Below are 17,899 nucleotides of genomic sequence, written 5' to 3' on the forward strand. Positions count from 1 at the left end.
AGGTCGACAGTGACGCTGCATGGGTGGAGCTCAGTTTGCCTTTGTGTTTCTGTTAACCCTCTGTGTGTGTGTGTGTGTGTGTGTGTGTGTGTGTGTGTGTGTGTGTGCCACCAGAGATAAGATCTGTCAGATCCAAGTCCAAACTTTTAATTATAGCTCCTCCTGGGATTGCATTGTACTTTTTCCTTTTGCCGGATTTGAGACACTCAAATCACAAAACACAAAAAAAAACCCCAACATGTGTAATTTGTGTGCGACCATGTCGTCACAAACTCCCCCTCAGAAACCCAAACATACAAGCGAAACTGAAGGTATGTCCTGAGTCACCCCCTAAAGGCGAGCATGTGTCGTATGTTGCAGCCGATGTGCGATATGTAATGTTCAGGAGCTATTTCAGGAGCTAATGGAGGATAAACTGTGAAACCAGTTAACCAGGTGTGGTGTTGCTCCTTGTGTAAGTCAGCCTGTCCCGTCCTGTCCCGCAGGTTGTGTTGAAGGAGGCTGGGGCGGTGTCTCTGTTCACCGAGCTACCTGACACCTGCACACATGCTCTGTTCATGGAGCCGACAGCAGAGACAAGAAAGACTGTTTTACTGGCTCACGCTCTGGTTTTTCTCCGGGCCTGTTTCATGTCAGTGTGTTGGCAGAATAATCTGCAGATTTGAAGTCAATTAGGTGGAAAATGAGGCCTTGTGGGGACGAGAATAGAAAGTTTTAGTTTCTGGTGCTTCTAACGCCATCGTGTGATCTTTATATAGAAGGCCACAAACATGTATCTGTCACACAGACGTCACCAACAAAATATTTTATATTACTTAATTCATAGGACAGCTTGGAGAGATGACGGGGGGATGACACGCAGCAAAAGGCCACAGGTCGGACTCGAACCCTGGTGGGTCGCTGCAGCCAGGACAAAGCCTCTGTACATGGGACGAGCTCTACCAACTGAGCGAGCAGGGCGCACCTCTTCTTATTTCTTATCATTTTACCAACCTGTCCAGCCAAATGCGTGAAATCCAACCGTTCACTTCCATTCTGTGCACACAACGGGGCAAATAAAACATACACATCCAGCAGCGAAGCAAATTAACATCTTGGAGTTCAACTTTGGTGACCTTTGACCAGCGAAGTCGAAGCTACGACAAGGAGCAGAGTCATGACATTTATTTTTATTTATTTATTTATTTCGGCATGTTATTAGACAGTCATCATCACACATCATCTTAGTTAAAGTCAGGTAGTACACATAAAGTCCCATAAAGTCACTACTGCGATTCAAAACCTGTTTATCATGTATGTGTAAACTTTAATATACTTTCTGTAGATGTCCTGTTCTTGGTGGAGATGTAAGCTCTCTGGGTTTAGTTAACATGATTGTGTCATGTGTTGTCCCTTTGCATGAACTTCCTCTTTAGACAGTGACAGTGCCGTTTTATTTAAAGTCACACGTTACTCCACATGTTTTGAACCGTCATGTTCCTCTCTGTGTCAGGGGTCAAACTGCTTTTTTCTATATTTACACTGGTCACACGGTCATCGTTGAATCACAGACGGACACAACTTAAAACCATCATGAGAATCTGTCACTCGAGTGGAAATCTACTCGACTTTTAAAGCCAGAGTTGGATCAACGGTCACATACACTAAAGCTGATGTGAAGGAGAAGAAAGATAAAAAAGGGGAAAGTGAGAAAAGAAAATCTGATAACTGGGTAAATATTTAACCGGCCGTGTCAGGGAGCAGCAGATGTCACCACACCTTTCGAGGACAACCGTCAAACAACTGTAGGTGTGGAGAGTAAATATGGACCAGTGAGTCTGAAACAAAACAACCTGCACAATACTTAGAAGAGATTTATCTTTGCAAGATAAGAGAGAGAAGGTGCAGATGAATTGATCCCGACTTTTCCTCTAGCTGCCGTCAGGTCTCAATATTATATTATATTATTATAATAATGAGGTTAAAATAATCACATCCCCCTGAGGATGAGTCACAGACTGCATGAAACATGGATGTCGTCTCCCCGAGGAAGCTCAGAGTCAGAACAAACCAACAACATCAGAGTCGACAGTGCCTGACTTTGCATATAATACCGCCAAACTACCGGTGTATCCAGAATTGGCAGAGATGGAGCGTGGTGCTGGTTACAGCTAGCCAGGCAGCAAGTGGCCAGCTGTCACATAAAGCGCCCACGCCCTAAATTATACATAACCAGAAGCCTTAAAATAATTTAAACCCTTATTTTGCACAAGGCTGTAAACATGTTTACTTCTGCTGTGAAGTTTGGCATTTTAAGATGGCCGTCAGCGGGGATCATGGATTTATATAGAAGAACTAGATACCAGATGGAAAGATGGCGCCCGTTGAAACGCATACGCCGAGGACGTTACATTAAAACCTGGACACAGCCGTGGAGACGGAGCCCCGCTCCAAGAAATGTATCCACCGTTTTAGAGACGCTTCTTTCACAATGTCTTGTTGGGCCCCAGTGCATCACGTGACGATGTAATTACACGGTTTGGCCACTAGGAAAGACGGCTTCAAAGCCTGGCGCTCTTCCTGAGGGCTTGGCATACACCAACAAAGTTTTCTGGCGCCTGTGTTTACTTCCTGTTTATGCGTCCATTGAATATGCGCTGTAGAGTTTCGCTGCAATACTACTAGTGGCCACCGTGCCTGATTGGAGGCAGGGCTGAGCAGCAGCACCCTCCAGGGCCTGGTGGGGTTTTTTGGGAGGCCGGCCTCAAGCGGCTGTTTGAGGAGCTGCAGTTTTTGGCACTTCCACGTTGGCTTCTCTTTTCAGCCCCAGAGGTAGCCTCTAGATAAAAAATAGCGACTGTGAGCATGTTAGCAGGTTAGCGTTAGTGTGTAGCTCGAAGTGCCACTGTGCTTGAATACAGCGTCAAAGTTGCCGGCCTGGCTGTACTTTAGTCTTGTTATTCAAGATGACTGTTTTTCCCTTTTGATAATGAATTTCTTTATGTAATCATTACCAAAATCCAACAGATGTGAGAAATCGCCAAAAAATGCCTCATAAATCATCAAAATCATGAATAAGGAGCACACACAAACACACACTCTTGAGGAGGAGCTGCAGTTCGTGTTGTGTTTTTATCGACTTGAGACCGTAAACTCATTTTTTTTAAAACACCCAGACAGAAAAAGAAAGACAAAGGAACAAAGAAGCTGCTTTTAACTTTATATGACCCCCGAGACGCTCATGCACAACAACCATCTGTTAAAAATGATTCAACACATTTCATTTTTTTTTTTTTGTTTTTGCTCTGTGAAGCACAACATGAGTCTTTAAGTATGAAGTAAGCTTCAAAAATAATGACTCAACTTTACAAAACAAGCAACCTCAGAAAAACCCAGACTGAAACACTTTCTGGCAACGGCAGGTTTTTCTCAAGAAGAACACGTAAACCCTGAGAATAAATCACTTTTTTTTTTTTTTTGCTTTTAATACGCCTGTTTCTATTCAACTGGAGCGCGTTTATTCAAATCAAACATGAACCAGAATCCCCCATCAAAAAGTCCCCTGAAGTCCTGCACTCTGTCCCCCCCCTCTCTCCACATGCCGACCATACAAACACCACCCCCACCCCCCACGCACAAATACTTAATCCTCCCAAATCCAGACAGGAAATGCCCTCGTCAGTAGAGCAGAATGCTTTTGACAGACCCCCGCTGCTCTTTCTCCCCCTCTCTGCTCTCTCCTCCCCCCTCCGCTGAATGATATATGTGCCCTCCACAAAACTTGCCATCTGGAAACAGTTAGCCTGTGAACGTTCGCACAGAGCCAAGAAAAACACGTCTATCTATAGAGTCCATCGGTAGAGGAGGGTAATTCAACCGTGATATCAGAGGGGGAATATAGGACAAGCTATGGTTGCTTTCACTTTCTGGAGTGTGTGTGTGTGTGTGTGTGTGTGTGTGTGTGTGTGTGTGTGTGTTGGGGGACAATCAAATACTTGTTTGCTGTCATGACTCATGAGATCCAGTCAAAGTTTCTGGCTGAAGTTTCTGCTTCTTTCAGTTTACAGCTTGTTTTCTGGTTAGTTTCTAAGGAGAGCAGCACATACTAAGAAGCGTATTTTTATTTTTTATAGACGCAAGCAATGTTTATCTCCACAGTCCTCAGATGACCCCCACCTCGTATCTTAATGACAGACATCCTGAGACTCCTTTATCAATGTGACCACTGGGTTTAAAATGGTGGACAGTAATACACAAAGAGAAAGACAGAGAGGCTGCAGAGGAAGGGAGAGGTGATTACAGGAAAACACTCAGAGAAGAGAAAGGAGAGGCGATAAAAAATAAGTTTTAAAGATGCCCTCATGACATCAATAAAGACATAAATAGGCTACAAATAGTCTGTTAGGAACAATGTGTGTCTGATACGTTTTCTTTTCTGCAAGAAAGTATAATTTTCACATTAAAGGAGAGATATTTTGTTCCTTTCCTTCAGTTTGTTATATACAGTCGGTTCTTGTGCATGTAAAAGGTCTTGCAAATTAAAAAGCTCAAAGTCTGTTCCTCTCTCCCACAGAAAAACACTGCTCCTGAAGCTCCTGAAGCTCCTGAACCTCCCGAAGCTCCTCGTCAGTAGTCCCGCCTTTAATCCTGTGACTTTGTGACATCACACTCTGTCACCACGTCACACATTTGCATAATATACGCCTCTATGCACAGTTGAAGTGAAGCTAACTGGAGGCTGAAAACACCAGAGACACTGTGAGCTGTGCTGGCTCAGACGTGTGTGAGCAGACCAATCAGAGCAGACTGGGTATTCAAGGGGGTAACACTCAGCAATGAATGTAAAAGCAGCCTTCTGGTATCAAACTCTGCTCATTCATCATCCTACACAGTCAGGTTGCAGCAGGATAGTCATATTAACAGTGGTATGAAAACTGATGGTTTTCATAACGTGTACATTGGAGTATCATGTAAGCGTTACTAAAAAAAAAAATCCTGTAATGCCGTAAAAAATGTTTCTAAATTGGTTTTGTGTCGTGAAAATGTCATACCGTTGCAGCCATACTATACAGTGAAGCTCAAACAGTCAGCTGCAGGGACAAGAAGAGAAACACATTTTCCATACGTCAACTCTGAGAGTAACTGTAGTAAAGTAAGTAAACATTACCACACTTTGCCGTTTCTTAATCTACAAAGGTTGTAATTCACTCTAGAACAACAGGTATTAAGAGATAAGGTGGCCATGTTTGAATATAACAGTAAAACTGTCTGTAGTTTAACCTGGTTGCTGATAATTCTTGGTTACTGAGTAGTTTAGACCTGTTGCTGATCAAATATGTTGTTCAGGGATACTTTGATCAGAGTTGTGGTGGCAGGGAAAATAATCTGTTATTCACATTTCTATCAAATCTTTCTAATTTGGAGCTCAGACCTGGAAAAAAACACTGATTTTCAACAATTAAAGCATCACATCTTTTCAGCCACAACAATCCTTACAGCATTGAGAAAGTGTGTCCTCTAGTGGCACACGTGCTCCAGCACCTCACATCAGAATATAATGTATACAAATAAAACCAGTGGATCATAAAAGGACTCAAAAAAGAAGAAAAACAAAAAGAAACAAAAACAAAACATGCATTTTCTTTGTCATAAACTTTGCCAGTGACAGTATATTGGGGTCAACACATCAGTTTTCCATTTTCTTTACCTGTTGATGCCCAAAAAGATGCTTATCATAAAAAAGAAAATATCCAGTACAACTCCAGTAGTTTTCATACTGTTCATTTAATTAAATTTAAGCAATTACACAAAAAATAGACACAACAATTCATCATAAAGTACTGCACAATTTCAGTGACCCGAACACAAACAACAGTAAAATATATAGTCTGTACCGATGTCTTTAAAAGCTCAAAAATATTTCGGGGGTTTGGCGAAGTTCGCTTTACAGCACACATGCATCGACGGCTTCTTCAACAAATTACACTGGTCTTGTTAATCTGCTTCAAAAAGGTGCAAAACAATAAATTCTAGTCAGATTTTCACAGCATCACGGTCATATTATTTAAGCACATATAAGCAGAAATACAGGTCGAACTTTTAATTGAAATCGTCACTCAACCAGCTCATGAAATGAATCTGTAGTTCGTTTTAATTCTGCCATCAGACGTGTCAGAAAACCAGTGCTGAGAAACTTCACAGTAAAATGTTTGCAGAGCGCTTACGGCTGGTCTTTTATACTCTAGTTATGCAAGTAGTCCTCGTGCATAGCAGCGCTCTGGTCTTCAGCGTTGAAAACAGGCTTAAAGCTCAACAAAGGATCATCTGGAACAAACCCAGAGACGCTCAAAAACACACAAACAGGAATCATAAGGCACCTGTATCTACCTTTACAATACTTCAGTTTAGTGCAAAAATAGGCTGTAAACAGCATTCAAGCACGATATTTTACATCTTGAACTATATTTGGACGCATTTTTTAAGGAAGGCAGATCATCATCTCTTTCACTTATTGCACTTCGTCGTTCTGCTGATGAGAATTTCTTAAAAAATGGGGGTTTGATCTGTGAACTGCTCTAAAAAAAGGCTGAGACAAGCTTTTTGTTTTCGTCACAGTTCAGCTATAAGTTACTGGACATTAAATTACACTGTAGATATTTAAAGCTGTAGGTCATCGGCTGCATATTGTTGTTTACTTACACAGAAATGCTCAAGTCCATTTTTTTTTAACATCGTACTATAAATATGATTAACACAAACTTGACCTTTGACCTCAGTAAATCCACAATACCTGCACTTATTCTTCTCTGTTTATCGCTCTCTGTACTCCAGAACATTAGCTATGACATGAAGCAAAGACTTTGAGGTTACAGCGCTGAGTCTCAGCTTTAATTTGATGTTTTTTTGCAGCCACATCAGATGAACAGTTTGAAATCACGGCCCTTTTTATGAGAGAGTTCCCAAAAGGTTAAAACGTCTTCACTGTCCACCTAATAAAAATACTCTAACCTCAGTTATTCTTCTCTCTAACCTACAATGTTCTGGAGCACAGAGCCACAACACGAGGAAACATCACTGTCCTGATACTTATAAACTGCACCGCACGCCAGCTTGTGATTTAAAAAAGCTAACAGCAAATAAAACCACCAATTAAAAACAAACAAACATCTGATTCATCACATCCAGCTGATGGTGAAGTTCTGACTGAGGCTGAGGCCGAGATCTGCAACTGTTAACACCTGCAGAGAGGAAAGAAAACATTGTGATACAATTAAAACACTTTAACATGAAAACTATAAAACTTCTGTACCACATGTGAATTATCAAGAGGCTTTTTAACACCTTTAAGTTACACTGGATCTGCTTTTAATTTGAACAAAGTACACATTTCTTGAAACTGAGACACTGTAGCTAAGTGGATTCGGAAGTATGTATCAAAACTGCTGTCACATCCAAGAACTGTACTTGAGTACAATTCTGAAGTACTTGTACTTTACTTTTTGTGTTCCCATTTTATGCTTCTTTATACCTCTACTATACCTCCATATTCCAGATTAAAATATTATACTTATAACATCACTGCTTTGACTTACCAGCTACAAAAACATATGAAAATGTTGCATTGTTTAAGATTAAACTACCAAAAAGTATATAAAGTAGTACTGCTTACATGTTAATGTGTGAATAATAATGATCCGGTGATAATATCTGACATGGACCTTTCTGTATGAGTACTTCTACTTTCTACTTCGAATTTTATCCTTCTGTACTCATACTCAACACTGGAACGCAGGACTTTTACTTGTTACAAGAGTAATTTTTTTAGTTTCTTACTGCTACTTTGACTCTCTGACAGTCCTGGAAGTCACAGCGACAGGCCTTTAATTAACTTCAGCATGTCTCTGGTTGTTTTGGTGCATGTGATCGGTCACCAGTTGTTTACCACTTTATTTTTAATGGCTAACTCCCCCTTTATCAAGCCCAAGCGACTCAGTGTAAACAACAGTAGTTTCTCTGTGTCTGTCTGTTCACCTCTGACCCCTGACCTCACCTGGTTGTCTCTGTAGGTGAACGTTGCATCTTGGGAGTTCACCAGCACTCTGCTCGGCTTCTGTTTCACGCCATAGAAGGAGGCCGTCTCAACCGTGATGTACGTGGCCTCCTCGTGGGTACGGAGCACCTCTGATGTCATCACGCTCTACATAACAGGCAGATGGATGAGTGTAAGTTACATCACAGCACATCTTCAAAACAAGACATGCGACAGGATGCACTGCTGTTGTGGTCGAGTAAGAGGTTTGTTTGAAATGTGGGTAATCACAAACTGAATCAGAATCAGATTGAGGCAGATACTGAGGGTTTCTTTCGAGGCAAAACTAGTTGAAAATCAGCACCTGTGAGACATTGAAGACGATGTAGGCGTACTGGTTGTTCTCGTAGGTGTCGATGCTCTCTCCGTCGTCCCAGAACAGATCTCCACTGGCTGAACCATCATCGGAGAGAGCCGAAACCAGATGAAGCGGCTGGCCGCTGCTTACCCACAGCGTCAGGTTGGGCGCCTGTACAGACAGACATAAAGAGTGAACAATTCTTGACTGCTGACTGTAACGTGTCAATTAAATGTCAGGTGCAACAAAGATTGAGCTATCCCAAGAAACATCATCATCAATTTCCCATGGTACAGACATTGTCCTTCACTGGTTTTTTTTTTTGAGGAAATTGGAGTTTAAGATGCACCTCAAAACTTCAGCTCATGGGACCAAAACTACAGTCGATGCATTGCTAAATACTTAGAAGGGAATGAAAGAAAATGTTTGTAATTTAGGGGAACTGACACTTTAACTGAAGACCTTAAATACATCCAACGCTCCTCTCTCTGGTCAAGTTACTGCTGTTTTTGAGGCTTGTCAGATGTTTTGATGAATGCCAGGTGGATCATAGTAAAATTTTTAAGATTTTAAGAAAAACTATAAAATATAAGGAAACACATCATCATCTTGTTTCACCGTCTCAGGCTTTGAAAGTGTCACAAGATGATACAGAAGCTTTGGCCATGACACTGGCCCAAAGTTGTTCAGTGTAAATGGGCCTGTAGGTGAGGACACAAAGTTTACCTGTGTTGGTGTAACAGAGCCCTCACGCAAATGCAGGTTGATCTTATCCAGAGGTGCATCGAGTCGAAGTTCTTCACCCTTACTGCGCACAGAGTCGCCCTGAGAGGCAGATGAACACATGTGACCACAGACTGTTATTAAACTGTTTAAAACTCTGTCATCTCTGTGTGTCCTGGGCTGAATGTTGGTAGTAAGTCTCACCGTGTAGTAGTCGTACCACAGACCCTCTGGGAAGTAACCTTCCACATAGTCCACTCCAGGATCCAATACTGGTGTCACCAGTAAACTCTTCCCCCACAGGAACTGTTTGTCGATCCCATAGGTTTTGATATCTTTTGGGAACCTACATACAGGATACGTGTCAAAGATCCTCCCCAGTGCAGCCAAAACAACAAATGAGATCGAGATAAAACGAGCAGGATTACTCACTCAAACATAATCGGCCGTGCAACAGTGTGTCCGTGTACGTGTGCGTGATGGAAGAGAGTGTAGAGGAGAGGGAAGAGAGAGTAGCGCAGCAGCAGAGCCTGTTTCATGGCTGTACGAGCCAGAGGGCTGAAAGCCGTCGGGTCTTGAGGCTGTAAATTTAAACATAATAAATATGGTATAACTTCAGTTGGTACTACGATGCTGAGAGTATTTTTTACTCATTGGTGACGCTGGAGCAGTGATATCGAGCTCTCACCCTCATGTCGATGGTGTTGTGGTTGCGTGTGAAGGGATAAAAAGCTCCCAGCTGCGTCCAGCGGACACAGAGTTCCTCCTGCGGCTCCTCGCTGAAGCCACAGATGTCTGCTCCCACCAACGGGATGCCCAGAAGGTTAAAGGTCAAGATACCTGAAGGAGACAAAAGAGAGGTGGGCAACACCAGGATGAAATGTTGATGAGAAAAACATGATCAAGGTTAAGAAATTAAGAGAGACTAAAGTGACAACAAGTTGAGAATCTGAGACAGAGAAACATTATTAAACTAGTAACAGACAGTTTCAGACACAATTCTAGGAAGTCTAATAACAACCCATCAGCCTGGGTGTTACTGCTCCTCCTTACTCTACTGTAGCTGACAGACTGATTACAGAGCAGTGTGCAATAAAACATGTGTAGCTGCCACTTGAAACTATAATGAAGATCTTTAGAATAGCACAACCCTCAAATTAGCAGTCGTACAACAACATAAGTGTGTCATTAATCCTGTAAATACGCAGGCAACGTGGCAATAAAGTAACTGTCACTAAAAGCTGTATTAATTTATTTTGGCTACTTGGGGAGCAGAAGACACAACGAGCTTACGGACACAAAGCGGACACATTATCAGCTAATAAAGTTATCTAACAACATTATCTGCCTGCGGTGAAATGAGGAGACGAAACATTTCTAAAGAGGCTGAAAGAGTTGGTGAAAATACGTTGTGGGTTTATCGCCACAAGCGACCGCTTTCACATTACAAACGACTTCATTGTTGACATACAAACATGACAAATTGAGCTTTCAAAGTTGCGATGAAGGGGATGAAGTAGCTCTTTTGTTGATTTAGGTAAAACAAATTTTAAATGCCTGATTACAGGTCAGAAAAATAACATGTTAACAACAGAATTTGAATACTACTGAATGATCTAACCTGCTATAGACGTGTACAGGTCTTTCCACTGGCTCCTGTTGTCTCCCAGCCAGTGACCAGAGTACATCCCCTGACTGGGGAAGGTGGAACGAGAGATGACAAACGGTTTCTTTGCCACGATCCGCTTCAGAGCGCTGCACAGGAGTGGACACAGTGGAGAGACAGAAGATTGTTCATGTGTTCAGCATTTCATCTTTGTTTTGCATCTGTGTGTGTGTGTGTGAGTGTTATAGGTGTTGACCTTGCAGATGCCTTTGCTTCCATGAGTCCGTAGAGGCTGTGCATGTTATAGTGTATGGACAGCTTTTGCTGTGCGGTGGCGCACACAGTTTTGGCTCTCAGCAAACCTCCGAGTATACCTGAGAGGTAAAAGACAAAACATTTCAATCATCGTATCCGCTCTGTAATTGTGTTCATGTTATTGTTTGTAGTGTGAGATCTCCCACCGGGTGTGTAAGGAGGATTTTCAAGACTGTTCGATGGACAGCCTTTGGTCGACCCATCCAGGAAATTTGACGGCTCGTTCATGTCCTAAAAACGAAGAAGGCAAAGTTTAAGTCGTAGATATGGAATGGAGAGAGCTTTGATCGTCAATTAATCTGTTAATTATTTTCTCAATTAAGCAAGAAGTCCTTCTTAAAGCACGAGACGACGTCCTCAAATGTCTTGTTTTGTCCACAACCAAAAGATTTTCAGTTTACCGTCACAACGGAATAAAGAAACCAGAAAATATTCACATTTAAACAGCTGGAATCAGACTTTTTTCCTCAAAAAAAATTGCTCAAACCGATTAATTGATTATCAAAATAGTTGGTGAAAAGTTTGAAAAGCATCTCCCATTCCCATACTTACAATCCAGACTCCATCAAATGGCACCTTGTCGTGGAACCTCTTCAGGTTGTCGTACCACCATTCATGCGTCACATCATTGGAGAAATCAGGATATGCTGTCAGACCAGGCCACACCTGAAGGGAGAGATGGAGAATTTCAATACTAAAACACCCTGAACGTTTCCTTTTGACAGCAGAGGACAGAGGGGAGAGTAGTGCAGGATCAATTGTCTCACTGTCCCAATAAGTGTTTTTCCTTCAGCGTCTTTAATAAAAATGTCTCTCCTCAGCCCTTCATCGAACGGCCAGTATGAGCCCTCAGGCTGTGAGCTGCTGATACCTGGATCCTGCGGGTTGAGAAACAGCTGTCACACAAACACGCCGTATCAGACACAACACACACACACATATGAAAGCAAATATAATCTCCCATGTACCAGGATCATGACGTAGCGCTGATCATGTGCGTGAAGGTCCTTGACCAGATCAGGCAGCGTGGCGAACTTTGTTGAGTCGAAAGTGAAGTCCAGAAAATGCTCCATGTAGTCGATATCATTCCACTGGACGTCCTGCGAGCAAATCAACACACATTATACGTTTTATAAAGAGCTCAACGAGCCACACCGACAGTCGAACAAATAAACGGTCTGCTGGGGCAACTTCACCTGGGGTATCCCATAGTTTCTCATGCTCTTCACGGTCTCCCAGGTAGAATCACTAGTGTTGTAGCCCCAGCGACAGAGATGGTAACCTAAAGCCCAGTAGATGGGCATCGCTGGGTAGCCTGTGAACACAAGGAGGGATGAAGAGAGAGGAGAGTAAATAAGACAGGAGGACATTACCGCTAATACTTTCAACAAACTCTCGGGCTAACAGAATCACATCCAGTACAGTGTTTGATCACAGAAACAGGCTGTACACATATTTTTCACTCTTGACACCACAAATCTTCTGAAAGATGTGTTGAATCTTTTCTGTTCATGTCAGCAAATTAATTTCTTGTTCAGCATTTATCTCGGTGTTGTGGTTGTGTGTCATGATGAATAATCTCTGTTTAGGATAAGAGAAGAGGAGGAGGAAGAAGATAAGTTTGTTCATATCTATTATCTCAACATTCCTGCATGGCCACATCAAAGACAACACTTACTGACCTATGACTTCCACATACTGTTCAATCACTGAAGCCGGATCAGGGCCGAGGAAAACGTAAAAGTCAAGGATTCCACCGATAGTACGCCAGGTGAGGGCAGGGGCGGGCTGCAGGATCACATCTGATGAAACAGAAAGACTTCTGTTGTAAGATACAATTAGGACCACTGAGATATGCACAACTATGAAGCTAGACAGCAAAGAAGTGAAGAAAGTACTTAGGGTGCAATGACTGTACAGTATCAGCTGATTAAAAGATCTGCATCATAACATTAAAAGCATTTACAACATTCTTTATGATGATGGCAAAGATGAACTTTAGTTTATGATCCAATCCAGTCTTTCAGTTTGCAATGCTCTGTCGAACTACAACATAACCTCCGAGCGACCCCTTTATAAAGCACTTGATAATTACTGACTCTGCAGTCACACCGCTCTGACACTGCAGACAGTCATGATGATAAACGGTCATGTGGGACCTCTGTTTTGAGGAAATTGCTTAATGTTGTCATGGGACACTGTAGAAATTCTTTCCCACCTCTTCAATCCACAAAATCTGGTACTAATGTGTATTATTGCACACAGTGAAACCTGAAGTGAAAGTATCAGGGCGACTTGCAGACTGACCCATTGCGTTGCTGTTCAGCAGGAAGAAGCCATGTGCGTTCCCTCCGTCCTCCATAGCCAGGTAAAACGGATGGGCTCCGTATAGGTTTGTCTGTTCCTATAATATGGAGAGAAACAAGGATATTTTAAAAACTTTCACCTCATTTATACAAATGAACTGCACATTCAATCGAGCAATAATCAAGAGCAGAAAAGTCCTGACTTGTCCGAAGAAGAATACAGCCCTGATTGATTGACGTTAGATGAGGACGAGTAGATAATGACTGAAGTTTCATTTATAGGTGAACTTATCCTTTAATGTTATTAGTTAAAACAGTGGTACTAAAAGTCAAAAGTCTGCTGCTGTTCACTTTAAAGTTACATTTTGTTTCTGTTGCTAAAATGTAATAACTAGTTAGTTATTTCTTAGTTTTTAACAGAGGAGGGCAAGACTGTGACTACAAAGCTGTCTGCTGCTTCAGCACCACGGACAGCACCATGGATTTGTCGATACACAGCAAAGACACACTACTGATATTTCAGAGCCGTGATCGGGACCAGAGGTTCTAACCTGCACAAACCAGATAAAGGACCAATGAGTCGGGCAGACTAGATTAACATTCAACAAAACAACCCCTCTGCCTCTGCACCCTCTCTACTACTACAGGACGAAGAGGAGAACTGCAGTCTAACAACAGGGATGTCACCCCCCCCCCCCGCTCAAATCGGCCACTGGGTTTAACTAGAAACAGAGCAATGACAATAAGAGGGATTTCCATACCGTGGGAGGCACATCTCTGGCCCACATGGTGAGTGTGTTCCAGTGGACATCGTGCAGAAAGGTGGAGCGATGCTCGCCCAGGCCGTAAATGAACTGACTCGGCAGGGACGTGGAGATCTGGAGAAACTGATCCGCGTAGAAGAGAGGAGCCACTGTGGTGTTCAGACTAACAGGAAACCGTTGAAAGGGGACACAGTTTTGTATTGTGAATTAGTTTATTACAACACACGGTGGGTTATATAAGTTAATGTTCCTTGAGAAACCACCTAATGTAGCCTGTTAAACTTACAGCACTGCTCCTGTTGACTTCCTCTTCACTACGAGACCAAACGGCTGCTTGGAAATCTCTATGATGTAGTCTGGACTTTCTGCCTTCTTGGTGGCGGTGGGAACAGATATTGGGACTTCAAAGCGTGAGTTAGACGGGTCAGTGATCTAGATCGAGAAACAAGAGAAACACAATTATCAAGTTACAGACCAGAGAAAATGTAATAAAAACTATATCAACTGACCTATAAAGATTATGATGGAAACCTTTGGACCGACCTAATTTAAATAAAGATTGGCACATATCTCAGCGACACATCAGTCCACAGGGATAGAGCTGTGAATGTGAACTGGTTTGATGAGATTTCTCTTAACCCTTTTTCATGAACATGCATGTTTATCTACAAAAAACATTTACGTTTATCAGTTTGAACATTAAATATCTTGTCTTTGCACTGTACTAAATTGAAGATAGGTCAACAGGTATATGCTAATCATTACTTTTTGTTATATTTACACAAAGTTTAGACTTTTTTTTTAAAATTGGGTTTGGATTAACACCTGTATTTTGGTTTCTACCACTTCTTGTACAATATAAGTGGGTCTTAGCTAGATTGCTCTGCTTCCTTCCCCCGCTAGTCGAGAAGTCTGTCTGCACTCTGGAGCAGGGTAAGTAGTTTATCAGTGCCTATGTGTTGTAGATAAGAGCGGTGACACTGAACCAAAACAGTAAAGCTGAGGGCTGAAAGACCAAATCATTGTGTTGAAAGGTGCTAAAACACTCCACAGAGCTGAGGGGAACTGCCAGGTGATAATGACTTGTAGGCTTCTCCTTCCTAAGACTGATCCTGTTTGCATTACACATCGACATTTGATTCATTTTAATATAAAAATACTGACTTAGTGCAGCTTTAACTTTAATAGTTTTGCCCAGGAAGCCCTTTGTTATGACGTTGACAAGCAGCTGCAACAAAAGCTTTTTGTTCACAATAACGTCAGATGACTACATTATTAAATATATAGATGCTACAAGTCATCTGCATCTGTATAAAGTCTAAACTTCCAACACAAAAACATTATCTGTGTGACCTATTCAATATAAGGATATAATGGTTACTTACCCTGACACGTAGCCGCGCATCTGTCTCATGACGTATCTCTGCCTCTAGAGTGAGGATGTCTGCTGGGTAGTAGGTCTTCACCTCCCTCACGAGCTTAGCTTTCTGCCCCAGGGATGTGTCGTTTATAGACACGAGCGAGTAGGAAGGAAAATCCGGAGGATAGAAACACCAAGGGATACCATTCCTCCCTGATGGGCGGGTGGCAGAGGAGGACGGAGAGGATGCACGCATAAAGCAACAGTTCCTCGCCTCACACAGCTCTTTGGTCACAACCACCCCTCTTTCAGGGTAGCAATCAAACCTCCACGCCTCAGGGATTAAACTGCAAGCCTCCCGGCGGGCAGCGGCTGCAGTTTCGTTTAGTCCTGTTTTTGCACCAGAGTCTGGCATTTGTGCGGGTGCCGGCGGCGGAGGTCTATGTGGCTGTTCTTTGGACGGCCTGTGCAGCCAGAACATGGTGCCAAGCAGCCAGCCTCCACAGAGGAGCAGCAGCAGGCAGCCGACCACCAAAACGCCTGTGGTGACAGAGCATGACGGCCTCCGTGGAAGCAAAGAGGCTTCCTCCGGCTCTGGCACCTTAAAACACAACAAGGAAATCCCATCAGCAAGCATTCAATCAGGAGGAATCAGACTTTCACTCTACACTGTTAAAAAAAACTGCTGATGCTTTCCAGTATGGGTAACCAACAAAGAAAACAATGAGAGGTTTTATTTTTATTTCACCAGGGATGCCTTATTGAGGGCTCAAGACTAAAAACATAGAAAAAAGACACCTTAAAACAACCACATTTCTGCAGTTATTGTTTAAGAAGCCAATCCTTTACACTTCTAAATCTGACAGTATACGGGTTGAGTCAGAGGAAGCAGTATATATAAATGATATATGAATATACATCATGAACTCACTGGGACTTCTTCGCGGACAGGACGAGGCTCTTCTGACAAAACTGCACTGGAAAACTGAACATCTTCAGGGTTCAACCGCTTGTACGACACCATCCTGATAGTGTGTGTTTGTCAAAGTGTGTGACTGAACACAAGAGGGAAAGAGAGACAGAGACAGCAGAGCAAAGTTCAGCGCAATGGAAAATCTAATTTCCTGCCGTGTGGAGTTGTTTAGAGAAGCGTGTATTAGATCTGATGAAGTGAAAATGACGGTTTCTTTGATTTGACAGCTGAGTTGAAGGGTTTCATCATAAGAGGAAGCAGATTTTGTGTATAGATTATGGGAACTGTGATGATGATGAATTGTCATTTTAACAGCTGGACAGTAAAGAAGACCACACACATTTCAGGACACATTAACTTATCATGGAGGTGCAAGTTTAATGCTCATAATCAGATTATAAGTATCATGCTGTGTCTTTAACTGTGGCACGTCTAGCCTTCAACTCGAGGTCACATGCATCTTAGTCATTATACTTTTAAATATAAGCTAATCTTGACTTGGTGAATGTCTCAAACACAACACTCCAGTGACATCTCACGTTATAATTCACTGAACCTGAGGTACTGTGGACACCCACACTGACGTGAAGTGCTGCACATTTTGTCCAAAGGACACTATGTTGTTGCTAACTTTAGCTAGCCATGCATAGAGAATCATGTGAATGTCAAAGTTCACCAGGGAGCCGTTTGACCACTCGATGAACTGCAGTTTTGATTGCACCCGGGTAATTATAGAAACGTAACTATTCGCCCGAGACTGACTGAGTATATTGTAGAAATACGTTTATTAGCATTAGCTAGCGTAAACTTTACCAGCAGAGTGCAGTAACTTTAGCTAACGTGAGCTAACGTTAGCTGACAACAGCGCTAGCGTCACCAGTACTCACCGAAATATCCCGAGTTCTCCCGAGACTGAATAAAATACAGCATAAGGAACAAGTTTTCCTTCAAGTGAATGTTGTGTCGGCTAAGTTATCCGTGACGCCGATGACCTCAACCGTGTGCATGTTGCGCGTTTGTTTATCCTCATGACACATTCACGTTCACCTCGTAATTCCGAAAACTTCCGGTTCAGAGCACATCCACGAATCCTAGGTCCGAAAACTAAACTCCAAATGTAAACAGCGTTATGCGATGAAACATCAGACTAAAGATACAGTGATATTTAATTAAAGATTACGCTAATTCCTTTTAATTTCTTTAATTTCTTCATTTCTTTTAATTTTAGGGGGCAGAGTTTGTTTTCTTGCTGCTGTGCTGCCTTCAGGTGCAGCTTTGGGTTATGTAAAACCTGCACACGAACACTCAACACCTGTAAAACGTGCTTTAAATGGTACAATGGTTGAACACATAACCATTAGTATAACGTAGTATAACTGTATAAAATATAAACAAGTCACATTTTATTTCCTGGGAATATTCAATAGTCTATTTTCATAGATATTTCCCACATGTTAACATTTAAGTGTGCAGCTCCAATAGCTCA

The 17,899-nt window shown here is 42.2% G+C and overlaps 1 protein-coding gene across 2 annotated transcripts; it reads right to left on the reverse strand.

Moving 5' to 3' along the window:
* Window positions 1-5,744: 5,744 nt before the first annotated feature.
* Window positions 5,745-17,449, reverse strand: gaa2 (alpha glucosidase 2). Of its 2 annotated transcripts, XM_084380101.1 has the most exons (21): window positions 17,301-17,449; window positions 16,372-16,495; window positions 15,466-16,041; window positions 14,367-14,512; window positions 14,078-14,243; window positions 13,318-13,414; window positions 12,693-12,812; window positions 12,207-12,325; window positions 11,979-12,110; window positions 11,778-11,888; window positions 11,563-11,676; window positions 11,157-11,241; window positions 10,952-11,069; window positions 10,711-10,844; window positions 9,778-9,929; window positions 9,522-9,670; window positions 9,294-9,435; window positions 9,093-9,191; window positions 8,373-8,537; window positions 8,030-8,176; window positions 5,745-7,217 (listed from the first exon to the last, which is right to left on the reverse strand). In XM_084380101.1, the coding sequence occupies exons 2-21, from the start codon at window positions 16,462-16,464 to the stop codon at window positions 7,155-7,157; spliced, it is 2,928 nt and encodes a 975-aa protein (XP_084236227.1). In that variant the 5' UTR covers window positions 16,465-16,495; window positions 17,301-17,449; the 3' UTR covers window positions 5,745-7,154. The 2 variants fall into 2 exon arrangements, with proteins under 2 accessions (XP_084236227.1, XP_084236226.1); XM_084380100.1 differs by having other exon boundaries at window positions 9,093-9,435.
* Window positions 17,450-17,899: the final 450 nt, after the last annotated feature.

This window comes from Pagrus pagrus, assembly GCF_965226575.1.
Source record: "Pagrus pagrus genome assembly, chromosome: 2".
Lineage (NCBI taxonomy): Eukaryota > Metazoa > Chordata > Actinopteri > Spariformes > Sparidae > Pagrus > Pagrus pagrus.

Coding starts and splice junctions, on each gene's coding strand:
- gaa2 (XM_084380100.1), bottom strand. CDS start 16,464: ATGGTGTCGTACAAGCGGTTGAACCCTGAAGATGTTCAGTTTTCCAGT. Junction 10,845..10,951: donor GAAGCAAAGGCATCTGCAAG/GTCAACACCTAT, acceptor ACTCCTGTGCAG/CGCTCTGAAGCGGATCGTGG. Junction 8,177..8,372: donor TCGTCTTCAATGTCTCACAG/GTGCTGATTTTC, acceptor CCTGTTATGTAG/AGCGTGATGACATCAGAGGT.